General features: G+C 40.8%; 1 protein-coding gene across 1 annotated transcript in view; it reads left to right on the top strand.

The window, feature by feature from the left end:
* LOC138285403 (collagen alpha-1(XXVIII) chain-like) overlaps positions 1-26,816 on the top strand; it is a 196,383-nt gene that overhangs the window by 28,870 nt on the left and 140,697 nt on the right. The window contains exons 4-9 of the mRNA XM_069225287.1: positions 13,957-13,977; positions 14,924-14,983; positions 18,746-18,799; positions 20,572-20,616; positions 24,376-24,402; positions 24,790-24,834. Coding sequence (XP_069081388.1) covers positions 13,957-13,977; positions 14,924-14,983; positions 18,746-18,799; positions 20,572-20,616; positions 24,376-24,402; positions 24,790-24,834 — 252 coding nt within the window. The remainder of the gene's footprint in view (positions 1-13,956; positions 13,978-14,923; positions 14,984-18,745; positions 18,800-20,571; positions 20,617-24,375; positions 24,403-24,789; positions 24,835-26,816) is intronic.

The raw sequence follows: 26,816 nt of genomic DNA on the forward strand, positions 1-26,816 counted from the left end.
TGGTGTTCGGAGCCCTAGGGGGCATACATCAAAGAAAGAATGTTCAATTGAGTTTAGTAGGTGGCTAGAAACATATTTTCAGGTATCTTAGCCAATAGAAAAGCCGATTTCAGTTGATCTCTAATTATTCTAAGGAGAGGTTCACAAAGGTGGTACTTTTCAACATGATAGACAAATGGTATGAATGCATCTTGAGGAGAGAGTCCATTAAAGACAAGACATTTTAAAGATGGGTAAGAACAAAGCAGCAAAACATGCAGCAAATTGACTATTGATGGTGATAAGATTGAAGAAAGCCCAGCAAAGGAAGTTGGATTTAACAGTAATCATGGCTCATAAAAAAGGAATGCAAGAGAATGTCAAGGTAGTACAGTTTATGATTATGTTGCTGATCATGACCACACATAACCAGGAACCTTTATTAGCTTCCTCTAATCAGCTTAAACCACAATATTTGCACATCTTTCAGAAAGTCACACACTCCCTTAAATCTGAATACATAACCAACAAACTCTTCTTTACATGCAACTCCCACACCAATTGCAACATCAACCTGAACCTGAAAGTTCTTTCTAAAAACTAAAAATGGAAATGACAGCAACTTCAACACCTAAGACTGTCCCCTCTGATAGCCCTTAAAATAGAATTCAGCATCTAAGCCTTATCATATCTCCTCCCTGAATGGTCCATGACCTTTCAATCACTTCAATGAATCAGGAACCTAACTATGGGATTATAAAAAAAAACTCTGCAAATTCTGTAAAATGTATACATTCCGGTACCAATTGCATATAATGACACACAACCTGTTTTCCTGCTACTCCTGATTCTTGAAGCACTTTGGCAAACTCCCCTTTTTTAGTAAATGTCCCAAAGCCACTATGTGGTAAAACATAGCATGCTGTTTGCTTTACCCATGTCTGCTCTAAATAATTACCACAAATAAATGCACTCTTTCCTGTTTTGCAACTTCAGTGACAGAGGCATTCATGTTGAAAGCTTTGCCCGAGAAACAAGTGGAACAGTTTTTCCATACTTCTTGGATCTGGCACATGTGTAAGGAAGGTCAAATAAATCCTTCTCATTAAATACTCCTTGTTAGAAAATGAAGCAAACTAATGTGGTTTCAACTTCTTTAAGACAAAACTGGACAAGTTGATTTTGTGTCAAATTCAGCCCAATCTTTCATATATGCATGGAATTATCTTACTTTTGGCACTGTTGGAAAATTAAACTTTGGCAAAACTCCTGTTTGTTGTATTACCAATTAAACAATCAAACATAATGGAACAAAATGTTGTGTTTATGAAAACCATGCAAAACAAAACATAGCACTGTCCTTAACTTACATAAGCCCGAAAATTCACCAGCAAGACTGACACAATCTTCTTCACCTTGAAAGGTTTTCAAGCCTTTTCATGTATTCCCTTTCACCTAAATTCCCCCTCACCACATTGTAGGTTTATAAACCAAAAGCAAATTGTGAAACCCTGTAACTGTTTGTTAAGTCTGTGGTAACTTTAATTTATCTGTAACAATTGTAATACTTTTATATCTCTATAATATGATGGCCAGTAACTTCTGCATCCCCAGACACATTTTTATAAATGTCTATTCCTGTCTCTGAAAACTGCATGCACCGCAGATACTAAATTCCTTATTATGTACCTGGCTGCATGATGGAGCCAATTCCCTGCTATACAAACTTGTGTTAATACGGTTTCAATCAAAACTATATGTATGTAATATGTTGTGGTATCTGGAATGCAGCAAATATGCATATGAATGGGGTTAACATACTAAATATGAAACAACAATGTAATGCTAAAGTGCAAAAGCATTACTCAGCTGCTTGTAGAGGAGAATAGTAAGTAAGATAGTAATTATAAACAGAAGTAATGATTCCATGAATTAACATATTAATAAATTCACATTTAGAATACCACATCACTATGCACATGCACACATACTCGCGCACACACACACACACACACACACATGGATATATAAATATATACAAATAAGTTTTAAAGTCATCACCCACAAAAAAGAAATGATGTATTTTGGTGATTACTTCGGAGGCAATGCTGTAAGGCTAGAAACAATATTTGGGCTAGATATTAGGACCAATTGTCTAAAGATCAGAGCAGTTAACTAGTCGAATATTCAACCGTTTGACAAAAAGTTGACTGCATGTGCTATTATGTTATAAATGGTTGCCTTCACAAAGGTATACTTATGTTAGTATAGTAAATTCATTCACCTATAACAGAGACTGGATGCTGTGATGCACTGGCATTTCCCAATCATGTTTTTACTTTCTATGGCCCAACTTTAACATCAGTTTTCCTTATCACTGACCTCAGGTATATTTCAATGGGAAACAAAATAGGACAGATATATCTTGCTCCAAGGCCCCTATGTTTAGAGTACACTTCCTCCCAATCTACAAAACAATCTCAACACTCATTTCCACAACCACGGTGGAGCCTCCATTTTCGCTGATGACTTGTAACGGATGGATTCACTATGGGTAAACAGATGTAATCACAACTCTCTGTGTCTATTCCAAAGGCTTGTGGTTCTTTAAACTGAAGCACTATTCCTTATTAAGGTTTATGTAAGAAATCCTCAAAAAAGTAGCACATTGTCGTAAAATATATTAAGAGTTAATTATAATTTGTCAGAAAGACAGATTCACAGCTGGGTGCTGAATAATGGTGAAATTGGAATGTAGCTTGTATAGTAAGATAAGGAAGAATGTAGTATGTTGTTTAATAGAAATATAGTTATGCGAATACAGAAGATTACAAACGAAAGCAGTGAAAAGTTTTTTGAGAGATACCATTGATGAGAAACCCTAAATATGAGAAAAATAGTGGAAAACATTAAGAGTTTTAAGACAATAAAAGGCGAAGGGTTGGGGATGGTTTTTAAACATTTCGAATATTACCCTAAAACAGGAAACGTAGCAAACAGACAACTTCAAAAGGAAAAACACCAAGGAAAAGGAGCACATATTTGGAAAGAAGGTACCTGGAGGAGATGGAAGGGAAGGGACAAAATAAGACAGGTAGCAGGAAGCCTGGGAGCAGTTAATCTGAAAAAGCAACCACAAAAGGATAAAGATTTGGCTAGAGAGACAAAGAGGGGTGTAAATAAAAATGGATTTGCAGGCAGAATGAGGGATTGCAGGGTCATCACTCCCCCAAAAATATGAAAAGAAAAGAGGAGAGGAGGTGGAAGAGGGCGAGAACAGGGAAAAGTGAAGGGACGTAGGAGAAAAAAATATAATCAATAATGCAACTTTTGAAAGAGGTGAAGAGAAAAAAGGGAAAAGAAGGAATTATGTCAAATCTTTACCAAAACTTACAAAGGGTAATTTTGACAAATAAACAACCATTAAAATATAAATAGAAGATAAAAATAACTTTCATTTCAGAGACAAACACATTTTTATTCTCTCTTAACACCTCCAAATTGGGGTGATTAATAATGGACAAAAACACTTACATGGATTCTTGTTCATAGTTGACAAAATACAATGCACTAGAAAAATGCTCATATTATAAAGTGGCACAGTCAAGGGGATCACAGGACCCTTGCAATACAGTGAAACGCTAACTTAAGGTTAGCAAGACTAATTAAGAGCGTGGTGACGCCTACAAATCCGAGATCCCTGAATCTTAAATTCACCTACTTCTCATAATATGGAGAGTTGGCCATTGAGTGGGATTTATCATGCAGGGCAACTTCAAATTAGGTTGATTTAATGTATCCACCAAATAATAACATTAAGGCCCTCATTCCAACCCTGGCGGTTTGAAACCGCCAGGGCGGAGGGCAGCGGAAGCACCGCCAACAGGCTGGCGGTGCTTCCTGGGCTATTCTGACCGCGGCGGTAAAGCCGCGGTCAGAAAAGGGGAACCGGCGGTTTCCCGCCGGTTTTCCCCTGGCCCAGGGAATCCTCCATGGCGGCGCTGCTTGCAGCGCCACCATGGGCATTCCGACCCCCTTTCCCGCCACCCTGTTTCTGGCGGTTTACACCGCCAGAACCAGGATGGCGGCAACGGATGTCATGGGGCCCCTCGGGGCCCCTGCACTGCCCATGCCACTGGCATGGGCAGTGCAGGGGCCCCCTAACAGGGCCCCACAAAGATTTTCACTGTCTGACAGCAGACAGTGAAAATCGCGACGGGGGCTACTGCACCCGTCGCACCCCTGCAACTCCGCCGGCTCCATTCGGAGCCGGCTTCCTCGTTGCAGGGTCTTTCCCACTGGGCCGGCGGGCGCTCCTTTGGCGGGCGCCCGCCGGCCCAGCGGGAAAGCCAGAATGGCCGCCGTGGTCTTTTGACCGCGGTGTGGTCATTCGGCGGCGACCGCCGCCCGCCACGGTCAGAATGACCGCCTAAGTGCCTAAAGTGCTACATGTAAAAAAAAAACATTTCTATATAGGCAAACAAAAATTTTTTTGCAAGTGGCAAAGACCATCATCAAGCAACAAATCTTAGTATTACAATCATAACATCTTCCTCACTGTCAAGATGCATAAGCCATCCGCCCTCGGTCACGGTGAAACCAGAAATTCTGTGCGTTTGAACCATATACTGAGCAAGAAACAACTAACTGCAAACACAATAGGACCTAAAGTATCGGCTTTCAGAATTCTCACAGTTACTAGATAGTGAGATGTTCCCATGTTCAAGCAAATCTGCAATATCCATTTACAGCGAGGTCTACAATACTCAGTGCAGAAAAACAGAATGTGTTCCACAGGAGCCAAGGCACAAGCAGGGCACATATTAGGAGACAGATCTTTCTTCTACTTCGAGCTTAAGGCCATGAGAGGTAAACACCCCATTCAAAATAGCACGTAAAGCCTTTTTACTAAGGGATGGCTAATGGTATCCAGAAAAACCTCAAACTGGGGATTTAGCTTGAACTCTAAGAACAGTATTGATTGATGGCCAAGGGTCTCATTCAAGATCTGTCGGTCATGGACATACACCCAATAAGCTGACTTCAGCATAGCAATCTCGGTTCTCCGAATATCACTAGGTTCCTACCACAGTCTAGACATCCCAAGCTTTCTAAACCAGCTAAATACAAACTTCATCCAGGGAATTTTTGTAATGCCACTCTTTTTCAGTAAGTCCCCTAAACAATCTTTATACCCTTCTAATTCTGGTCAAGAAAAAGTGGCAAGAGAGATATGCTGACTGGGACAGAGATAAGTGATCTTAAAATGAATTCCCAGCCAGGGTCAAGTTCTGAGCATCAGCGTATCCCCAGATTTCAGCACTAAAAAGGGCTGTTCCTTGGGCCTTGGCACAGTGTGCCTCAAGAGCAGGGGAAATAGGTTGAGAATGAGATTGCTCATGCAAACGGAAAATAGTTTTAAATATGTGTGCTGTGAACAAAGAGCTCTTAATAAGTTGCAGTTGCCAACTTAGTTTGTCTGTTAATCTGACTCCTAAATAATTGAAACTGAAAACCCTTTCATGGGGCATATTCGCTATATTTATGACACAGCTCTTGGTAGTTCCTGCTCCGAATATCATAAATTTAGTCTTATTGGCATTCAACTCAAGGCCTGGCATTCACAAAAATCCACAAATGTATCCATAAGCTTTTGAAAGGCCATTGGGGGTCTTCAAAATAAGGGGAGAATCATCAACAAAAAGCAAAATATGGACCTTTTTGACGGGAAGTCATTGTTGCAGGCCATGAGCTCCTCTACCACTCCATTGATCTACAATGTAAACAGTGGGGGCAAGGACTCAGCCCTGCGGCACACCCGAGAAATGGGAATACCATTATGCAATTGCCTTCTGCTACCCCAGCCGACCTGCGCATAGTTCCCTTCATGCAACCTGGCCATAAGATTGGAATAGCAGGCACCCACACTGAGGCAAGAGTTCCTATAAACTTTCTCATTGGCACCAGGTCAAATGCAGCGTGCAGATTTCTAAATGCAACATAGCATTTTTGCCTACATAGTAGAGCATACTTCCAATATAAAAATGCACATCTGAAGACTTGGTCAGGAGCGCTCGTTTTTGCGTGAAACCCAGGGATAAGGGGACTAGGGATAAGGGGACTAGGGATAAGGGGATAAGATCGACTCATGATCAATCCAGCTTTGAAACTTAGCAAGTATCTGCATCACAAAGATTTTTTGTAATTTATCAATAAAACTTATGGGCCTGTAATTCGATGTACTGCTGCCACCACCCTTCTTAAACATGGGAATAATTTCATCCCTTCGATGTATCTGTGATTTTGCCTCTTGCCACAATTGCATTTGACAAGGAATTTATATAACTAACCTAGACTGGAGGTTCAGATTTGAGTAGGTTGCCCGGGATCAAATCTGGGCCTGGGGCTTTATCTGATTTTAATCGGCAAATAGCAGAGAAAGTATTATCTAAGCTAAAGAAAGGCTCACTGGGCGCCTGGCACATAGACCTACGAAAAATCCCAAGAGAACTTGCAGGTCTAATGTCAGCAGGGGGTGTGCCAGAAGTATTTTGGTTACACAGACCAGCAAAGTTGTCTTCTCAATTCTCTGACTGAATAAAGTGACAGCAGGTATTAACAGTATCTACGCTCCCATGCAAAATTACTCACCAAATGATTGATTGTCATTAGTTTTAATGGCACATAATAGAATCTACTGCATGTTTTCCTCCCAATCCTGTTTAGTTTTCTTCTGCAGTGTTTTTTACATGTTTTGGGCTTCGATAACTTCAACTTGCACCCCTCTTTTAACAGAAGCTTTATGAGGTTATTTTGCAGATTTACACAAAGATTTGAACCACTTTGGATCACGCTGGAAGTGCGCGGATTGCGGCCAATTTGTTTTTAAAGAAAATGCTTTGTAATTTACTAAGGAGTTGTTGATGGACATCAAGGATAGACTCAGGCGAATCAGGGCTATTTTCAATTTCAGACACAAAAAACACAACCCAATGGTAAATCTCAGCATTTCATTTAGGATTAGCCATTACCTGGGCACATGAGGCCCTCCTGTTGTTATTGTCTACAAAAGGACCTGAAACCACAGTGGGGCACAGGGTAAGGGTCCTTCTAAAAGCTTTCCCTTTTAGATTAATAACAAAAGGGTTGTGGTCACTGTCTGAAAAGGAACCCACTACCATGAAAGTAAGCAATGGCCAAAGTATAATGTGAAGAAAGATATAGTCACTGACACTTGAATATGCTCCCCTTTTAAATGTGGGCGATCTCCCATGGTCAGAGCGAGTGCTCCCATTGCATGCCCTAATGTCCCAACCAACCACCAAAGATGGTAGTTGGAGGGCAGAATTAAAAGAATAATGCCTAGGTTTTCAAGTCATTTATGTTAGGAGAAGGCTCAAAAGACACTTTAAAATCACCTGCAGCCACAATTTTAGTTTCTTGCCAGTACCCCTCAATTAATTCATCCAGCAGAGCCACAGTTGGTGAGGTATTGCTAGCAGGAACGGACGTGGCATAAACATTAAACAACACCACACATAAGGCTGAAGGAAATTCCAGTAGAACCTCCACAACATCAAGGCAATTGATTTTCAACAGTGAGTGTGAGCATGCCACGTTATTCTTCATCAAAATTAACAGCCCCCAGGCACTCGACCAGGCCCTCTTTCAGGTACTGTCTCCACACTATAGGATAAAGCCTGGCCATGGATTCCCGCATTGGCAAGACCACTGGAAGACAGGATAGCTACATATAAATTAGATATTCCTGTAGTCAACTCAACCCAACAGTTTGCTTGGCAACAGGCCTGAGGGCAATATGTGGACTCGTGGTATATAGATTAGGTTGAGGATCAAGTAAACCAGAATTATCAGATTGTCTCCATCCAAAACAGCAGACACAGGGGGCCCCCCCGAGTAGGGGCATGCACAACCTGGCCTAGGAGCAGCGCATTGTTTGTGTGGATTTTCATGGGTGAAGGTGGTAGCATTATTAGTTGGATGGCAGAGTTAGCATACCCACTGAGGTGGCAGGTTTGGAGTCCAATACTGATAAGGTCGAGTACCATCTGATAACTCTTTAGTGTCAGTACAATATAGTCAAGATTAGAGGAATCACTCTTACAACATTTAGCATATTCAATATCTGATCGAAATGTAGAGAGACAGTTGTGTTTCAAACTAAGCCAATGAATAGCTTTGCTTATAGTGCCTCAGTGTTCTCATAGACATCCCAAATCATTTTAGGTATCAATGCCATGTAAACCTGTCGCTTGGTTACATTGCCCTTCGAATGTGGTCTTGGCCAGACAGATAATCAGCACCAATGTACTTATTCAAAGCCAGAGAATGACCATTTGCAGTTGGGTTGACATAAGGTGGACGGGGCAAGAGGAGTCTCTCATTTGGCCAGTGAAGAGCCCGTACATCAATAGGTGGGGGGTGCATAAATCATGGCAGGGCCCATCTTAGAGGTGGGACTTCTCCTATTGTTAGTTTGAGAGTGATTAATTGCCACACAAGGTGCATGAGTTACCAAGATATTGCTTGGATTACAAACATAAGTAGCGGTTTGGGTGGAATTTACCACGACATCATCCCTCGTTGCTACAGTATTAGGGTCATTGCTTTGCCCTGATTGTTGTTTCCTTGTTGCTAATTAAGAGAGACAATTGCAAGGACAGATGCAATCGTTTACCAAGGGGAACTTCCCTTTAGCAAGTCTTTCCAATAGAATGGAGAATAGACCTTTCGAGTCATCTAGCTTGCGATGTAATGAGCTAAGGCCATCCTTATTAGCTAATACAAAGGAATTCATAACATGTCCTTTTGCCCCTGTTTTTAATTGGTTCAGCTTTAAGGATTAATTCACCTTCCTTGATTAAATGGTTAATATCAGCGAGAGTACCATTTCTTCCCGCAGAGGTATTGGGACAGGGCCACCTGTAGCAGGTTTCTTGGTTCCTTTAGCATTGGTCTTAGGCGGCTCAGATGCCTTCCGCTTCCCCATCTCGGCACTGTACAGACACTGGCCTTAAATACTTAAATACTTAAATTGGGATCCATAAGATAACTGAATGAATAAATACAATTAAACTCACAAGACTACTGTGGCATTTACAGCAAAGTTTAGATGAAAGAGAGTGAGCCTGGCCTGAACTCTTCTGGGCGATGATGGGCAAAGACGGCCCTGGCACGTCCCGCACTGCGAGATTAATAGTGCACTTTAGATCATGATGTCATTGCTTGGCCTGGCCCTGCTGCTCCAAGCACTGGGGGACGTCGTCCCACCCCAGTCTGGCAAGGAAAGTTCTGGGAAGTCTGTATATGGGCAGGGAAACCTCCAGGTAAGACTTGCGCTGCAAGATTAATGGGGCGCTTAAGAGCACAATGTTGTTGCTTGGCCCCGGCATGCCTCTTGGAGGGCTGGGGGATGTAGGCCCACTCCAGTTTGGAAAGGAAAGTTCTGCAAAAGCTGTATGAGGGCAGGGAAACCTCCAGGTAATACTATTCTATTGGATTTCTTTCTCAGAAACGGGAGAATACCACCTATTTTGTAATTTTCAATAAAATAGATCTGGTGAAATGGGTTCTCACAACTGCTATTCCATATGTTCATATTTCTGAAATACAGCTAAAATAGAGCTCTAGCTTCTTCATTGATTAATAATGTGTTAGGCATGACAACGGCTAGGGTAAATATTGTTCAAGCAGATGCAGTTCCACAGAGCTGTAGGACACCTTATGAACGATGCAGGTCGAAGACTCTAACAGGGTCAGGTCAGTACTGCATTTGACTGACGTCAGTGCATTGAAAACCACTGAGTTATTTATTACCAACACATGTCATTTATAGTATTACAAAAAAGCAAAATCTCTGCTAGCAAGTACAACATAGACACATGTACATTTTATTATTAATTCTATGTAACATTTGGGTATTTAATACAAAGGTTTACATAATACAAAAATATTCTACTTTCGAACGGAAACAATGCACGTCTAAGACATCCATAGTCACAATTTGCACTATATTTGGAGTAAATTTCTGACTTCTTGAAAGAATATTTCGGGACTACTAATGGGAAACTACTACAGCATTCCAGGAGTAGTTCTACGTCCTGCAGACATTATCTGTGGCAGAGCTCATGCCAATACATTACCCCCTTATAGGACCTCCTCCTCCCAATCAAAACATATTGAGGTGGTCCCGCCGCCAGGCAGGCACTTCACATACTGGTCCTGTTACATTGTGTCCCCCATAAAGACTCCTGCCTCCCTCCCAATGATCCAAAAGGTTACACCCCTCGCCCTTCAATTGATAAGAAGTTTTCGATTATGAAGACTTGTCACTCAGCCTGTTCTTCCTATGTGGGATTTGTCTACTGTTCTGAAGGGATTGCAGCTACCTACATTTGAGCCTTTGGATGAGGCAGATCTCATCTGGGCTTCATCATAAACATCTTTCTTACTGGCAATAACATCTGCTAGACGACTGGGTGAGCTGAAATACCTGGTTACTTCTTTTCCCTTTCTACAGATTATTCCTGATAGATTAGTGTTTAGGCCTGATCTTAAATGTATTCCTAAAGTAAACCCGAAGTTTCATTTCCAGCAGGAGATCATTCTCCCTGTTTTAAGAGGGTGATGATCAGCTTCCCTTCCTGTTAGAAATTAAGCATGTATTATTGATTTACTTACATTGTACAAAGAAATTCAGATTTGGGAGTGTGATTCAGAGTAAAAAGGTTACTCCTGCTAATCTGAGCAGATAGATGTGCCAGGCTATTTGCGAGGCTTACAAATCTTTGGATGAGGTCTCCCCTTCTGGAGTCCAAGGTTGTTCTACCAGGTCCGTTTCTACATTTTGGGCACAGGCAGGAGGTGTTCCAATTCAATAGATTTGTAGGGCAGCCATTTGGCCAGCCAATCACACATTTGTTAATCGCCATCATCTGCACGTGATGGATTCTACTTTGGGCAACTTTGGTTCTGGTGTGGTTAAAGCAGCAATTAAGTAATTGTTGTGATTGATAAAAGTTATACGAGCATTTCAGATATGGTATAAAACGTGGTCTTCTTTGTTTGTGAGTTCCTCAGTATGTTAGGGCTGGGGCAAGGAGGTCCTATGAGGGGGGAATGATATCATTGCTTACCGGAAAACTTCCTCACCCCGATTAAGATCCCCCTCATCCCTGTCAGGATCTCTCCTTTCCTCCCTATCAGTTTTATACCTTTCTGGACTTGTTACTAACAGGTTGTTGAGAGAAAGAGAGGAGCCTTTAAGGGTGGGGGGTACAAGAATGTGGTAAAGGGCTAGATTGTGAAGTGCTGTCCGGGGGCAGAACTGCCCCAATATGTTAGGACTGGTACGAGGAGGGCTTCAATCTGGGTAATGAAGTTTATCGATAAGTAATGATTTCAACTTCAGATAAAGAATATACAGAGGAGGGCTGTTGGTTATCACACTTCCACCATTGATTCGTTTGCGTAAACCTCTTCAGACATTGACTCAATGGGGTATGTGTCACATTTTAATATAAGTCCATTGCATTTCTCAGTACAAAACATATTTTCCGTGTTTGCGTTAATGATTGCTTCTTAGCCAGTCATTGCAGCATCACCCACTGCACAGGGGACAACTGCAGGGAGTTACACATATGATATTTGCTGCCCGTGACAATTACTTCTCACAAGACTCACCCTCATGTTTAGAAATCTGAGAAATTAATATTTCATAATATTTTTCATTTATGGCCAAAATTTGATTTATTGTTTCTCTATTTAACACAGTTTGTATATTGACATGTACTTCTCAATAAACATATACAAAAAAAAAATCACCTTCTGTCGTACCTGGCGGCAAACCACAGATGATGAGACGAACTCCCTCATCTAAAATGGCCACCATGTCAATGTCATGACGAAATTGCCATCTTTAATGAGGGGTTTCCCTGCCTTCAGTCGGTCAGACTGGTCCCAGACAGGTCTCTCAGGCCGAGGGACGGCAGTGCTGCAACAGGAGCTGGTTGGCGCTGCTCAGGGAGATGCTGCTGCTGTTTTGTGCTCGAATTTTGGGAGGCACCCTAAACCTGCACCTCAGCATGCCTAAGGCAATTCTGTGGGTAGCTTGCAAGCCGCTCTTTCTATGGTGCTGTTTGTCATTTAGAACAGACGTCTGCTGCGCAGGGAGTCCACAGTATACTGGGTTTTGTTTGAGCTGGGCAATGGAGCAGTATTATCCTGATGAGACGAAATATGGCTAATTCGGCACCAGCTCTTGCATCTTCTTGAGGGCTCGTCCGAAGTGAGCACTGCGTCAAATTTAAAACGGATTTAACGGAATCAGGGTACAAAGTTGCTCTGATAAATATGTAGTGATATTTTTGTTTAAAAAACGACGGTTGTCGATCTGCCGTATATAAAGTGAACGACGGATCCTAACATAAACCAAACTCTAACTAACCCGAAATCTTTAGTGAACTAGGTCGGCATTCTTATTTTTTGTTTCAGAGCTCATTCCGTTCTTGCCGTTTTAAATCCCGTTTAATAATTATTGTAATTCGTTGGGTGCAGACATTATGACTGAGACACACAAACAGTACAAAAAGACGCTCAGGATAAGACGCATGCAAAGCAGGTTTAAAAAAAGTTCTGAGCTCTGGCATAGACAATCATACCTGCACAAACAAACAGACACCTAGCATCAGATACGTGCACGGAGAACAAGAACAGAGAACATGGGTCATCTAATATCCACCCACATCCGAACATTCATGCATAAACTCACACGCAGCATTCATGCAACCACCTATGCTTCCATACAGCTATCCAACTACACCCATCTATCTATCCATCCACCAATATTTGTAATCATGGTCCTCGAAACGTTTATTCATCCTTGTATACAAACATGCAGCCAGCAATCCATCTGTGCATTCAACCAACATCTACCTATGTCTGCATGTACCCGTATGTATGCTGTCTGAATGTGTGCGTGTCTGCATGTGTGTGTCAACTGGACAGTTGGGTATGTTTTTGATGGATATATGTGTTTTCTGGTTTGCATTCATACTGCACAAATGGATATTACCTCAAAAGATTCACATGCAGCTTAAAGAAGCCAGTCTTATTGGCTTTGAGGTGCTTATTTGCAAGTTTTGCTTCACCATGGGCATTAGTAGCTCTATAGAAAACCCCCTTGAGATACACCCCAATAATTTTGAGCTGCCACACCCCTATTCCCATCCTGGATAGGGAGCTACTCGTGCCCTTTACTGAATTTAATCTTTTGTTGCATTTAAGGTTGAAATGTGTCCGCCAAAGGTTTGTGAATACACTTACTGAAGCAAGCATCTGCTTCTTCGCCCTGCAATGCCAACTTAACTATACCTTTGAAGTAATTAAGCGAAGGGTAATTTTACACCATATGCTTGTAATATTGCTTGAGAACAGTTACGAGTCTAGAACCAAGGTATTTGAATAAGGGCATTTGTGCATCTAGGTTTACATGAGGAGTGCAAACACCCTTGAAGTGTGTGACTGAGTGCATTCGTGCACCTCAGTTCACCTTTGTGTAGCTTCCTGAATCCCATTCATCATTAGGCACACTCTGAAATACGAGTTCAACACAAATCGTTGTATGTGATCCAGAGCAAGGTAAGGCCTCAGTCTGTCTGGCACTGCCAATACATCTGGCTCCCATTGTTACAAGAGAAGGCTTCAATATCATTCAGTCATTGGACTCTCTGTGGTGACTGTCCTGATAGCCCGTTTACTCGTTAACTTACAAACTGTCTGGTGAACTGTCTATGATCTATCATGGTTGCACCCAAGAGCTGGACCCCGGATCTGGACCATAGATGATGGCTTTGTTACACTGCTTCCTTGTTTTTGAAAAACCACTAAAATATTTTTAAAATGTAATTTATCCATTAGTACATTCTTGTAATGTCTGTTACCTCTTCTTTCTTACAGGTTGAACTTGCAGAAGAAGGGGTATGTATTGTTTTATATTTAACTTGTAGTTTGGGGTAAATTGTACAAATACAGTACATACCTATTTGCTATTCTGGATACTCTCAGAAGTCGCCCAAAGCAGTCTTGAATCATTTCTTGAATTATCTATGCAGTGACATCACAATTCACACACAACCCCATTTGCCCTTGACTTGTCAACCTCAAGAGTATTGGTATTATGTGTTTAACTACTGCCTTGACATCATCACGTTGTTTATACTTTTACATCGTATGTGTTCCCTAATCCTCTCTCTGTATCCCTTGCTAACAGCCTTAACCTCTCCTAGAACATTTCCCTTATCCTACCTCTAAATGCAACCTTCACCTTGACCCTAAACCTAAAAGTATTGCCTGCCATGACCATAAACCTGCCCACTGAAATAATTAAAACCCCAAGCATATATCTTGCCATGATCTTAATTCTAAACCCATCTTTTTCCTTCAAGTTTACTCTCACCCAAAACATATCCCCTCCTGTTATGTTTACCCTTATCCTTACCACAACGCTAAACCCACTTATCTTCCTTATCGTATTTCAGTCACAGTAATGGCAATGACAATGTAATGGCGTTGAGGTGACTGTGATTGATAAGGCGAAGGTAATTCCATAAATATAAGTAGGGGGGATGGAAACGAGGTCATGGAGCACCCTTCCTGAGTCGCTCTGCATGTTATTCTCTGCTCAGTAAAGGCTGCGCCCGGTGTGTTTATTGCTATATGTTTAATGAGTGTATGTGTGTATTTTAAACTCATGCTGTCTGCCACTTCTTTTAATGACAACATACAAAAAAAACCTGGGGAAGCATCATTCTCACCAGATTAGTCAACCTGTCATTGATTCCAGTGATGTGCCTCTTGCCACATTGCCCACGTTTATGATATCAGTGGGTTCTGGATGATTATTTCTGAATTCTCTTTTTATCAGTGTCCCAAAGTGATGGTTTGCCACTGTGACAAAGGAGAAAGAGGCCACCCTGGACCTGCAGTGAGTACCCTTTTCATAATTTATCTTTATCTACATTCAGAAGGTAGAGAATGATACGAAATGAAAGATTTTGCACTGTACTGTCATTAAAGTCTGCATGAACTATGTATACGAATAGAAATATTGTTAATAGGGGAGCTTTAGGTAGAATCATTTTATATCCTTTAATAGGGGAGCTTTGAGTGGAACCATTTTGATATGCTTATGCTTTTTAATAGCCATATTCATTTGTGTTACTTCTCTGATTTTTACCTACCATTGTTTTAACAACTCGAAGAAGCAATTAGCAAGCTAGCAAACATAGGCAATTCATTTGAACCAGTTTTATCAGGCAACCTATAATTCTAAAACTAGAAACAATTCACAGGCACAACAGTAAAAATCAGGAAAGTCACAAGTTCCTTGGTTTTACAAAACACTAGTGTACCACCAACCAGAGGTCAGGTTAAGGTTTTGACTTTCCCTCAGAAAGGAATAACCTTGGATGGTGACAGCCCATCATTGTCCTATGTTTGACTTCACTTTGCACATGGTGGTTCCGCAGACTATTTTATGGATCAGTTTTAACAAAACCTTAGATTGTTATGTTCAAAGATGCACAAACTGTTACTATGCAAACAAAGATGCATATAGATCCTGATTATTAGCTTACATGTTACCAGATTACCCTAACTCTATGGTTTCATGCAGTTTTTTCATGCAAACTGGCAATGTTTGCTTGCAAGCGCTAGGTGCGCTGAAAATTGATGTTTTGTTTTTGCAAAACTTAATTTTAAAAGACTTTTCCTCAATATTTTCAAATTGCATGGATTTTGGCACTTTGTCTTGTCTCATAACACCTCAAATGAGTAAGAAAGTACAGATTTAAATGTGAAACCCCACATGCAGACAACTCTACTCTGTGAGAATTACAGGACGCTGTCAAGAGGAAAATCCGCACAACCCATATGTAGCATAAAACCTTCCTCTGCGCTCTGCATCACTACCTAGGATAAAATTCTGTATTTAAATGAGCTTTAGCGGTAACACCAAAGAAAGATCAGCATGACCTTTTTGTTGTATTTGTTAGCTGTTTTTTGTTCCTAATTCTGAAACAAGCACATTCAAACTCCATGTCGTATTGTCTGTCGCACATACATTCTCTCTAATTTAATGTGATAACTTGGCCATTATTGCTGCTTTCATATTTATTCTATCAAGGGTTTAATTAACTGAAATAAATAAAGATTTACTTACTATTTGTATAGTTCAGTACTCACCTCTTCCTCTTGCCACTTTGTGCAGACATCAGCCTCTTAACCTATGTCCACTATGGCAGTCTTGTTGTGTAGGGGCAATGGGTCTTGTGCCCTTCTAAATAACCTATGTGGTTGAGTGTCAGAGTCTTTCTAGAGCAATGATCATGGCTCTTCATCAGGGGCGTATTTTTATTGATTCTGGTTATATTGGGAACTGTCACACAAGATTCTAGTTTCCAGGTCTGTTTGTAGTGTAAGAGAGTATCTTCATATGCATTGTTCATGCTGCTTTTGAGTGCAGCCTCCCTGAGTTGTGTGTTGAAATTTCCAATCCCTATTTGTATCATATGTATAGTCTAACTATGCCTATGACCCTTGTGTCAATAGTTCCCTGCCCCCTTTCTTTCTCAGTCTAACCAGAGCCATCACTGAAGTTAATTTTATCCACCAGAGTCTGGTCACAATCTCTCTTTCCCCAAGGTCACGTGTTTCCCGATTCCCTCTTCTCTGCTTCCCCTAGACAAATACAACTGATAGAAAGACAATTCGATGTCTGTAAACTATACGGGATATTCCTTCTGTCATTCACAGCTGCTGTGTAGCTCAGGTGTGTAAGCCAGGTGTGAGATAGCGTCAAAGGCTCCACTGAGCTGGAAATCAGCCCGCAAATCAATTGACTGATCTGTCAAAGTTGAGGAGTAGCTGAACTGTCTTTGGCAAGTGAGACATAGCAATTGCGACTGTGGCAAGTTCTGCTGTGACACATGAGAGACAGCTGTTTTGACTGAGATCATTGAGAAATAAGGCAGCCTCAGCATGGGGTAGCTCTGCTGTAAGTGGAAGGTGGTCATGTGGGCTATTACAACTACTTCTTTTACGAGTGACATACTATTCCCTGCCCATGTGCTGATGTATTCCCAGAACTCTTCGCTGAACTGCAAGGAACTACCAGCTTTGCTGCTCCTTTTCACAAGCACTCATCTCACAGGCACAGCCAGGCCTTCTTGCTCCCTCTCACTAACAAACACATTTATAATTAGAGCACAGAACAGAGTTTAAAACTGCATGAGCTCCAACTGCTCGTTCCCTTAAAGAATTTGGGAATTTGGGGAGGCGAAATACCAGAGTCAAGACGTAGGTCATCATTTGGGTGTTAGGAGACAGACCCTGGTGCTGTCTAATCCCAAGGCAAATGGCCAAAGTTGCCAGAGGCCTAGCTTTGATCCTAGGTTTTCCAGTGTGACTGCTTCAGTCAGTTGGCAGTTATGTAGGCCTGATCAGGGCTGTGTCTGACCATGCTTGTGCCCAAGTATTGAGGATGCAACAGAACATACAGAGCACAAAACTCCACTGTTTCAAACCAGGATTTCTGGATAAAGAGAGACACCAACCATGTGGGAACATTTATAATTTACTTTTCTTTACTCACCGATCTAAGTGGCGCCATCTTAGATCAGTCAGTAAAAAAGAAAAGAAAATGGCGACTGTGTAATTCTTTAGGCCTGTGCAAAAAGACATGACCACCAACAGCAGCCAAGTCATCGAATCTTTTTTGAACACCAGCAAAAAAGCATTGATAATAATCGATGCTGTACAACATAGGCAAAAACCAGTAGGTCTCAAAAATATGACACATTGGCTTTGTCAATGTTTGTTTTATTTCACATGAGCACCATTTAAGCACTTTTGACATGGTCCTTGGCCACACAGTGTGGCAGGAACACTGGATTTTCCTTTATTTTAAGGAATTTTTTGCTCATTGCAGCAGTTACGTGACTGGTTCAGTCATCCACCAGCCATCCCGCCCAGAAGGCATACGTTTGCGCAAACGCATTTTCACTGCACAGAAGGAACATGCGTCTTCACGCACAAGGTTGTTTTTGCCTTTGGGGATTGAACAGACAGCTCTGCAAGGGTTTTCTTTTACTTTTTAATGCGACTGCATCAATGTGCCTATTCACATATTATTAACCCCTACAATGACCTTCAAATGATTTCAGTAATTAATTTAAATCTTTTGGCATCATTTCATGGGCACCTGAGCGATTGGTCCCAAAGACTTCACAATCCATCAGCAGTGCGTCAGGTAAATTAAGTGGGCCACGGCGTCGATGACTCTTGAACTCAGACTACTGACGTGCAGATGCAGATTGCCCGCTTTAAATGTACACAACGTCAGTGAAACCACCGACAGCCGGAGAGCGCTGCTGAGGAACCCGCTGGCATGCACCTATGAGGCGCTGTCAGGTGCCTGATGGACGGCCATGCTGTCAGAAAGCAGGCGTGCCCCGGGGGCATTCCTCGCATTCTCAGACTAGTAATACCAGGGCTGTCATGACTGCACTGTAATCATTTTTAATGGACAGGAAGGCACAACTATTTGCGTTTATAGACAGGTGAAAAGATAAATGAGTTTATCTACAAGTCTCAATAAACAAGTGAATAGTCTGTAAATATGTAAAAGCTTTGTTAATAGCGTAAGGGGCATCTATTCTGACTTTGTGTTCCAACCTACTTGTTTTAGGGCAAAAAGGGACGTCCAGGCGATGATGGGCTTCCTGGTCCAAAGGGCTTGAAGGTAAGACACTTTCGATACGCTTTCGATGAACTTCGATAATAATGCAACTTTTTCTGATGTTCTGTGTAACGTTGAACTGAAAAATCATGGGACATAATTCATAACAGTGATGTCAAAAAAAGAGCAAATCAATTTCATACCGTTTTGAATTTTCACGTTACGAATGTTGCAAATGTAACGTGAACTTAACGTTAGTTTTGTACCAGAGCAAAAATGAAGCAAACTGACTTTGCTCTATTTTTGTTGTGTTTAGATAGTCTAGTCAGTCAAAAAAAGATGCAATACATTTTTCTCCGTTTTTTAACAGAAAAGAATGGCATTATTTGCCTCATGATTACTGCCCTGGATTTGGTGATGCTAATGCCACACTCTGCTGTGTCCGATACCAGAGTACTGATAACCAGGGCTCTAAATGGGCCGGTACTGTCCGGTACTGAGTACTGGCACTTTTTTATTTTGAGAGAGAGAGTACCTGCACTTTTCAAGAAAAACGCAATACCTTTAATTGGAGAGTACAGGCCCTCCTCAGAAACAAGCAGGTACTCTTGTACAGAGTACCAATACTTATATTTTTCCATTTCAAGCACTGCTGGTAACCCAAAGAGCGCACAATAACCGGGGATTACAAATGGCATCCTGCGGTTCCTCTGAGAAATTAGAAATTATCAGTGAAATTGGTAATTCTGGTCCAATTTTTTCCTCATTTTAATCCAGAGGGTTACTAGGAGATTTCGGATACTTCCAGCAGCCGGAATCTCCATCTGAAAATATATGCATCCATATGGCCCTACTTATCTTGTCTTTCCAATGGGGTAATTAACTCCATCCCCAGTGAAATGACCTGCTTATTGGTAATGAGGGCCAAAGTTCAAAGCAAAATCTGTGTTGTCAACGCCTATAGGGCAAGCAACAAGATGGTGCAGGATGGGTTTTGCTTACATGCCTGCTATATATAATCAGGGTCAGATGTACTTAGAATCGATTAACAAAAAGCGGTCACAAAATGAGAACCACATTTTTGTGAATCGATTCAGATTTTGCAAACCAACCTATATACTACTAAATTGAGTCTCAAAATAAGGAATCGGATTGGGCTGCAAACCAAAACCTGCCTCATTAATATTTATGAGGTAGGTCACAAATTGCCATTTACTCTGATTGACCACATTCATAAGGATGGTGGCCTACAAGGATGAACAGACCACCATGTCTGTGAATGTGTTGAAATAGAGACAACATTTTGCAAGTGTGCCCGTTTTCCTTGAAGGAAACAGGACTGTGTTTACAAAATAGTTTTCTTTTTCAAAAGTTTCATTGCAAGTTGGCAGTGGTCCTGTGTAGCACTGACTCGTCTCCCTGAAATGTTTTTAACATTCACAAAGGGGAAATGTCTCCTTGCAACTGGGTAACCAACTCAATGTTGGGGTCTGTAAATTTCCAATAGTTTGCAACTGGAAATCATTGATACATCTCTTACTGTATCACTACTTGGAAGGGATATTCACAACACATCCCTTCCAAAGAGCTATTCTGTTTGCAGTCGTAAACTCATTTAGGAGTTGGTAAAAATTAACTAACTCCTAAAATGTGTTTAGTATTGTTTTTGCCCTCGCAAACTGAAATTCAGACTGTTTGCCACTGTAAAAACATTTAGCACATCTGGGCCATGGCCCATTGTCAGTATAAGGGTGCCATGACATTTAGAAGTCCTCTACAGACATGAACTGGAAGTCTTATATTGCAATTAATCAAACTTTTTTGCTTATTCATAGGGAGAGACGGGCTTGAATGGAATACCTGGTAGAGATGGAGCTGAGGTAAGTCAATCCCAAGATACTCCCTTGCCCTCTGCCACTGGCACGGTTTGCAAACTGTATTTGTATCACTCTGCTCTTTGGAGTGGATTCAGAAGTCTAGTGCCATGGTAGCTGAGCTGTTGAATGAAATATGAGCATTTTACCCAGTAGGGGCAGCAGACGTTTCTTTTAGTAACATAACACGCATTTGTAAAGTGCACATTCACTCCTTGGGGCATATTGGCACTGAATAACATATTTATTGTTACCCTGCTCTGTGGTACTCATTTTATGACTCAGCCTACACTTCAGCCTTAATCAAACAGACACTCATGTATAGTAACACCTATCACAGTAAGTGTTGTCAGAATGTAAAGGGGCAGAATGGCACATTGATTCCTGGTCAGGAACTAGGCAGTATGACAGTAGTAAAAGGTAAATGTATAGGGGCATCAGATTTAGCCCAGCAGCGATAAATATGGCTCCCTTGCATGGGAAGGGTGGCTACATACTACCTCCTTAAACCCACTAAAAATCCTTTTAGCAGCACTGGTGGGCGCTATATATGTTGTGCCAGTCCTGTGTAGGACACAGAGTAAAAAATGTAAGCCTGTCGCAGTTCATAACAAAATAAAAAAAGAGGAAAAACAAAACACAGCAGGATGAGAGTGTGAGAGAGAAAGGTGGATTTCCTACTAGTCAAAGGCTTGAACAGACACTTTGAGGTCCTGCCTAAGGGGGCATGCTTGCTATATATACCAGCATCGGAAGTGAGACCGACAGGATCACCAAAATAGCACGATGACCAATAGCTCTTAATCCGAGGACAAAAATCCCTCATCACAGTGAAGCAAGATGGCTCCTACCCAAACGCCTCCATGACCAGGCTCGACAGTAATTTGAAGGTAAAAATGTATCATGCACAGATGATCATGCATGCTTCAATCCACCTCGAAGACCTCCTTAATACCTCACAAAAATACCTTTTGTACAATTCTGACCATTGTTTCCTACCAAATGGAGATTATCTAGATCTCCCTGTGCGTCTACATGGGAACCTATCAAAAGTATCTTCATATTAATTCTAAAACCCGGACTCGCCAAACGCATCACTGTTCCAGCTTCTGTAGAGTGCTCTGTTTGTAGAACAAAATGCATAAAATAACATTTCTATTTTTAGCAATCAGATAGGTTCAACATGGCCTAGGTTTTAGGCTTATTATTGATGACTTTAAGGTTGTTGAGCAACATTTCATTGTTATGGCAAAATGTTAAGATGATTTGGGATCAGTAGTTTTTTTATATGGTATTGTAGTATATTTTCAAAAATCTTCCTACATACAATGCACAATAACTTGAGGAAGGACCATTCAAGCATTCTTGTAGCTCCCTAGTTAAGTAAGTGGGCTGGTTAATTTCTGCAGGTGCAAAATGAAAATAATACGTTTGCTGAAGCTGAATTCCAAGCTCCCACCCAAAGTTCAACTCTTTTGTCTGATATAGCCATTAAAAGATTGAGCAAATCAATGGTGGTTTCATTGGCCGTGTTATTGAGCCCTTCTTGCCTCTACGTTTCTTAGAGTTCTGCCTTTTTGTGTTTTTCTATAACTTTATCTATTGGTACTTTACTAGTGTATGCGTAGTTTGTAGGCAGTAGGCACAATTGCAATACATTTCCAAATGAAATGGCTCCTAAATGTTACAAATGGCACACCTAAGCAAAACATTATCGTTATGAAGATATTCCACCTTGATTTTTTTTTATCTGTCTACCTATCTTTTTTTTTACTATCTTGAATTATTAATTAGCTTATCTCTCTCTGCTCATGTCAATACGTCGTGCATCTCTCTGTCTTGGGTATTTCGTTAGAAGTTGAGGAACTGAAGTCCTGAGTGATAAAAATGAATCAAGAAACATGTGGAAACTTGCTGTAAATAAGTATCTTTCAAACTTTGATGACTCTGGCAAAAACGGAAAACATAGATTCTCCAAAAGTTGCAGACTTTGATTAGCTGCAGCTACCCTATGCCCGGCAAATACCTAAACCAATCAGCTATCCCATCTCCTGAAAAAGCCAGTTGGGGTAAAGTTCACAAATAATGCTACGTTGTTCACTCGGTTGCAGCTGTTTCACTATTATAAGCACATACCTGCCTTCGACTGATTTCTTATGGTAAAGATGCACTTACTTCAGCAGCAGGATGTGTTACCTAGCCATGCGCCACCAAAACCTTGGAGGTAGTTTGGCTGTGCAAGTGACTGGTTTGTGGTTTATACTGGGAAACATCACTACATCAGTGATCTAAGTACTGATCTGTTGTGATTTCTGAATGCCATTATAACGAGCCTCCTGTTGCTCTGTCCATAATTAGTTTGTACTGTATAGCCTTGTATAGCATTACCCTAACAAGACTAACAACCAGCTTGACCTAACAACAATAAGTAGGTTTCCATAAATACAACTAACTATTTGGAAGCATAGGTATCTTCCTAGGAGCAGTAAATAAAGGGGATTGTGCAGAAGTGGCAGGCTTTAGACACTGGTCACGTTCTTAAATTTTTGTTCTGACTTCCAAGCAGTTGAATGTTTGTTAGTAGAATAAAAAGTTAAGGAAAAGGCAAAACATGGATTTCTGGTTTTGCTAAACAATGTTCCGCAACAGGATTCTTTTGAAAGTAACTGTTTTGGCATTTACTGAGATAGGTCACTGAAATGCACATCAGATTCCTTTCACATGAGTTCGTATTCACAGGTAATGCAATACACATTGTGCAAGTTTCACAGCAATGGTGACCTATGCAAAAAATAGAGGATGATTTGGGGTTGTCTGTAAATTCGGAAAAAAGACAGAAAATAATATGGTGTTGTGGTTCTTGGTCATAGATCCAGCAGAACTACATGTAGGTTTTCTGTGTTTATTACAGATGTATACTTCCACAGCTATTTGGGAAACAAAACATTGTTAAAATAATAAACCATACATCTGAAAAACATAGGGAAAAAATAATTAAAGTATAGTTGGATGTTATAAACCTGCATTCTCTCCAGTTTTGGTCTCCAAAATATCAGCTTGGAATCGTCATGTGTATCTAGAGAAGAAGGCCCTCAATGGTATACACCTTTTAGATCATCCACTTTCCTTCAAAGCCAAGGGGATAAGAATTTTGCCAGGGTGAGGACCTTCTGCATCAGTAACTAGATATGAAATCTCATTTGAAAGACTTTATTGGGGATGCAACGGATGCTGAAATCATGCCACATCACACCCACCACACCCAAGACCAAACTGCTGATAAAACGTAATTTATGCCCAGATACACCTATCTGACCCAGAGATCTCTGGAAAGATATTAAACGCCTTTTCATGACAGGAAAGGGAAGGTAACACCCTCGTGTAGCATGAAGGTGTTGGCAAAGGAGTTTCTTTACAAGAAAAAATATTTCTTTGAGGGGATAAAAACCAATAAAAAGCCACATGTACAAATTCACTTTTGTTCTTACAGATTTACCAGCTACTAGAAAATCTGTTTGAGTAACTTTGCCTAAGCAGTATGCCTGGAAATCAACACATGTTTTTGGCAAAACCTGGGGGAAAGGTTTTCTGAATGCTTCAATCTTGCCTTTGTGAATTAGACTGGTGGTTGTATGGTCACTGCTATGAAGTGTTCCATTCCAGTCTTTGTCAATTATGAGAAGTCTCTATTTCAGAAAGGGATGTTTAGTATTACCCCTTTTGATATGCTTTCTAAAATATTGACTCTTACTCTATTTTGTCTAGGGAAAGCCTGGATACAAAGGAGAACAGGTATGTATATACTTAATATATTATCCTTCTCTATGTTCAGATATTTGCATCACATCCCATCAAATACATGGAGCCCGATTCACAAAGAATTTGCTGTGACTTTCTGTTGTAGTACTCCCTATTATTCATGAATTCCATAAGTTAGCCAAGCATATGTCAGAATTATTCCTGGCTAATTCTTGGAATTCAGAAGTACACTTCCAGTAGTGCAACAGTGTGTCACATCTATTCATAGCAAAATCTTTGTGAAACAATCCTTTAATTTGTTAAATTTAGATACTGGTCTGCAGTATTTCAAGCAATGCATGTTGTCTAGCAGTATGACTTAATATTGATCTATCAAGTATTTTCTGAAAATCAATGAAATGTTTTTCCTTCTTTCTTTAGGGTGACAGAGGTGAATGTGGGACTCCTGGAATTAAAGGCGACCGGGTATGTTAAACTATTTTCTATGTTTGCAGGGGGTATTATCTTTTAGTTCATTTCACTGTCATTACATACATTATTAATTTATTTGTATCGTCTCCTTACTAGGTAAAGCTGTTGAAATGTATGAGTCAAGGAAATTACTAGTATTGCAATAGAAATAACTGGTTTCCAGTCCAAAACAATTTAATTTCCATCTCCCTGATTGGCCAGACAAAATACAGCAAACTGTCCAGTCAGAGTTTGTCTATAGCTTTTGAGGAAGAGTTTTAAACCCAAACAAAAACTTCCTTGACTTTCAGAACTCTCCACAGAGAAGAAATATACTTGGATATGGTCACCCTTGTTGGCATGTATGTCCAGATTTGAGTTTAAATGTTTTGAACCGGTAAGGCTGCAAGCTTTGCAGTTGTTCATGGTTTAGGATGCAGGATTGCAAGGATGTCATGCCTTATTTGGGGGAATGTGAGAGACTAATGTTGTCTTCTATGTGTTAACTCCAGCAGAAATGGATGTTACAATTGTGCAAGACAACATATGGAGCGGGGAAATATGGGGAAGGGGAAAGATGAAACTGTTGTTGCACCATGATTTGACTCTGTAACCATTGCTTTATCAAAAATGGCAAAAACTACAATTAAAAGGATTGTGGAAAAATTAATCTCTTGATTTTTAGGAGGACGTAAAATTAGACTTCATTTGAGAAGTATATTTATGTATAGAATAATTGAGTAAACTAAATTAACATCTGCTAACACAGCTTCAATATTTTGGTACTTTAACACTAATATGTTATTTTTACATTTAAGTAGCACCTAGGCTGTGCAACAAAGCTGTGAGTAGAAACTTAAAGTAGAGACTTAGGGCCTCATTAAAAGTTTGGAGGTCCTAAAATGCCAAACTCACAGTGGCGCTCCGACTGCCACAATCCTGGCGGCCCGACTGCCAGATTACGATCCTGGCGGTCAGACAGCCAGGAGGCTGCCACCTCTGCCTGGATCAGGGATCCCAAGGCTGGTGGTGGTGAAAGCCATTGTCAGCCACGGCAGTGCCAAGTTTAGAACCACCGGGTTGATCACAACTTTCCTTTCCACTAGCCTTTTCATGGCAGGGGCCCTACCATGAAAAGGCTAGTGGAAAGGCAAAGTTAGGGCATGGGGGCCCCTGCACTAACCATGACCATGACCACAGTCAGCACCCTCTGAATGTGCGCTGTCTGCTGCCCCGTTAGTTTATATCTCAAAGCATCCATGCTGATTAAAAAGCTGGGAAACCATGCAGGGTATAAGAGTTATATCAATCCTATAAGAAGAGAACAAAAAAGGAAAAGAAGAATTGGTAAGGCGAGGAGAAGTGGGAAGGGATGATTAAAGGTGGGAAGGAAGGCCGGAACAAGGATAAGTAAGAAGGTTAATAAAGTAAGATTAACTATGGATGTAGAGCATGAAGAGGTAGATCAATTAATGGGAAACAAGACAGACACGCAGATTTGTGAGGGACAGTCAAAAAGGAAGCCAGGGTTACATAGGCAGTAGCCTAATAATAGTACAAGAGGACAGGAAACCGTTGACCAGATTGGAGATCAAAAGAGAGCAAGAGGGGATGTTGCTTGGAGCCAAGCTTGCGAGCATAGAGAGCCCCCTTTACATAGGGGGAAACAATGAAATAGGATGAGACTAATGGGTAATCTCAATAAGCTAGAATACCAGGAGCAAAACAATCTGTGAGTCTACTTGGAACCCATGCAAGAATGGGAAAAGGTTAAAGGAAACCTAACCCACTAAATCAATTGCAACTCTTGTTTTCCTTCTATATGTGTCCTAGCCTGAGAAAAATATCTTCAGAAGATATAAAGCAGGTAGAATTAGTTTCAAGTAAAGATTGTAAAGAGGTGATAAAAGTATTACTCTTCTTGGAAATTGTAAAGACAGCTCTGATCAAAGCAAAAAATAAGATGCTGAAGAAAGGTATTAAACTAGGGCATGCAC

The sequence above is a fragment of the Pleurodeles waltl genome, chromosome 3_1 (genome assembly GCF_031143425.1).
Source record: "Pleurodeles waltl isolate 20211129_DDA chromosome 3_1, aPleWal1.hap1.20221129, whole genome shotgun sequence".
Taxonomy (NCBI): domain Eukaryota; kingdom Metazoa; phylum Chordata; class Amphibia; order Caudata; family Salamandridae; genus Pleurodeles; species Pleurodeles waltl.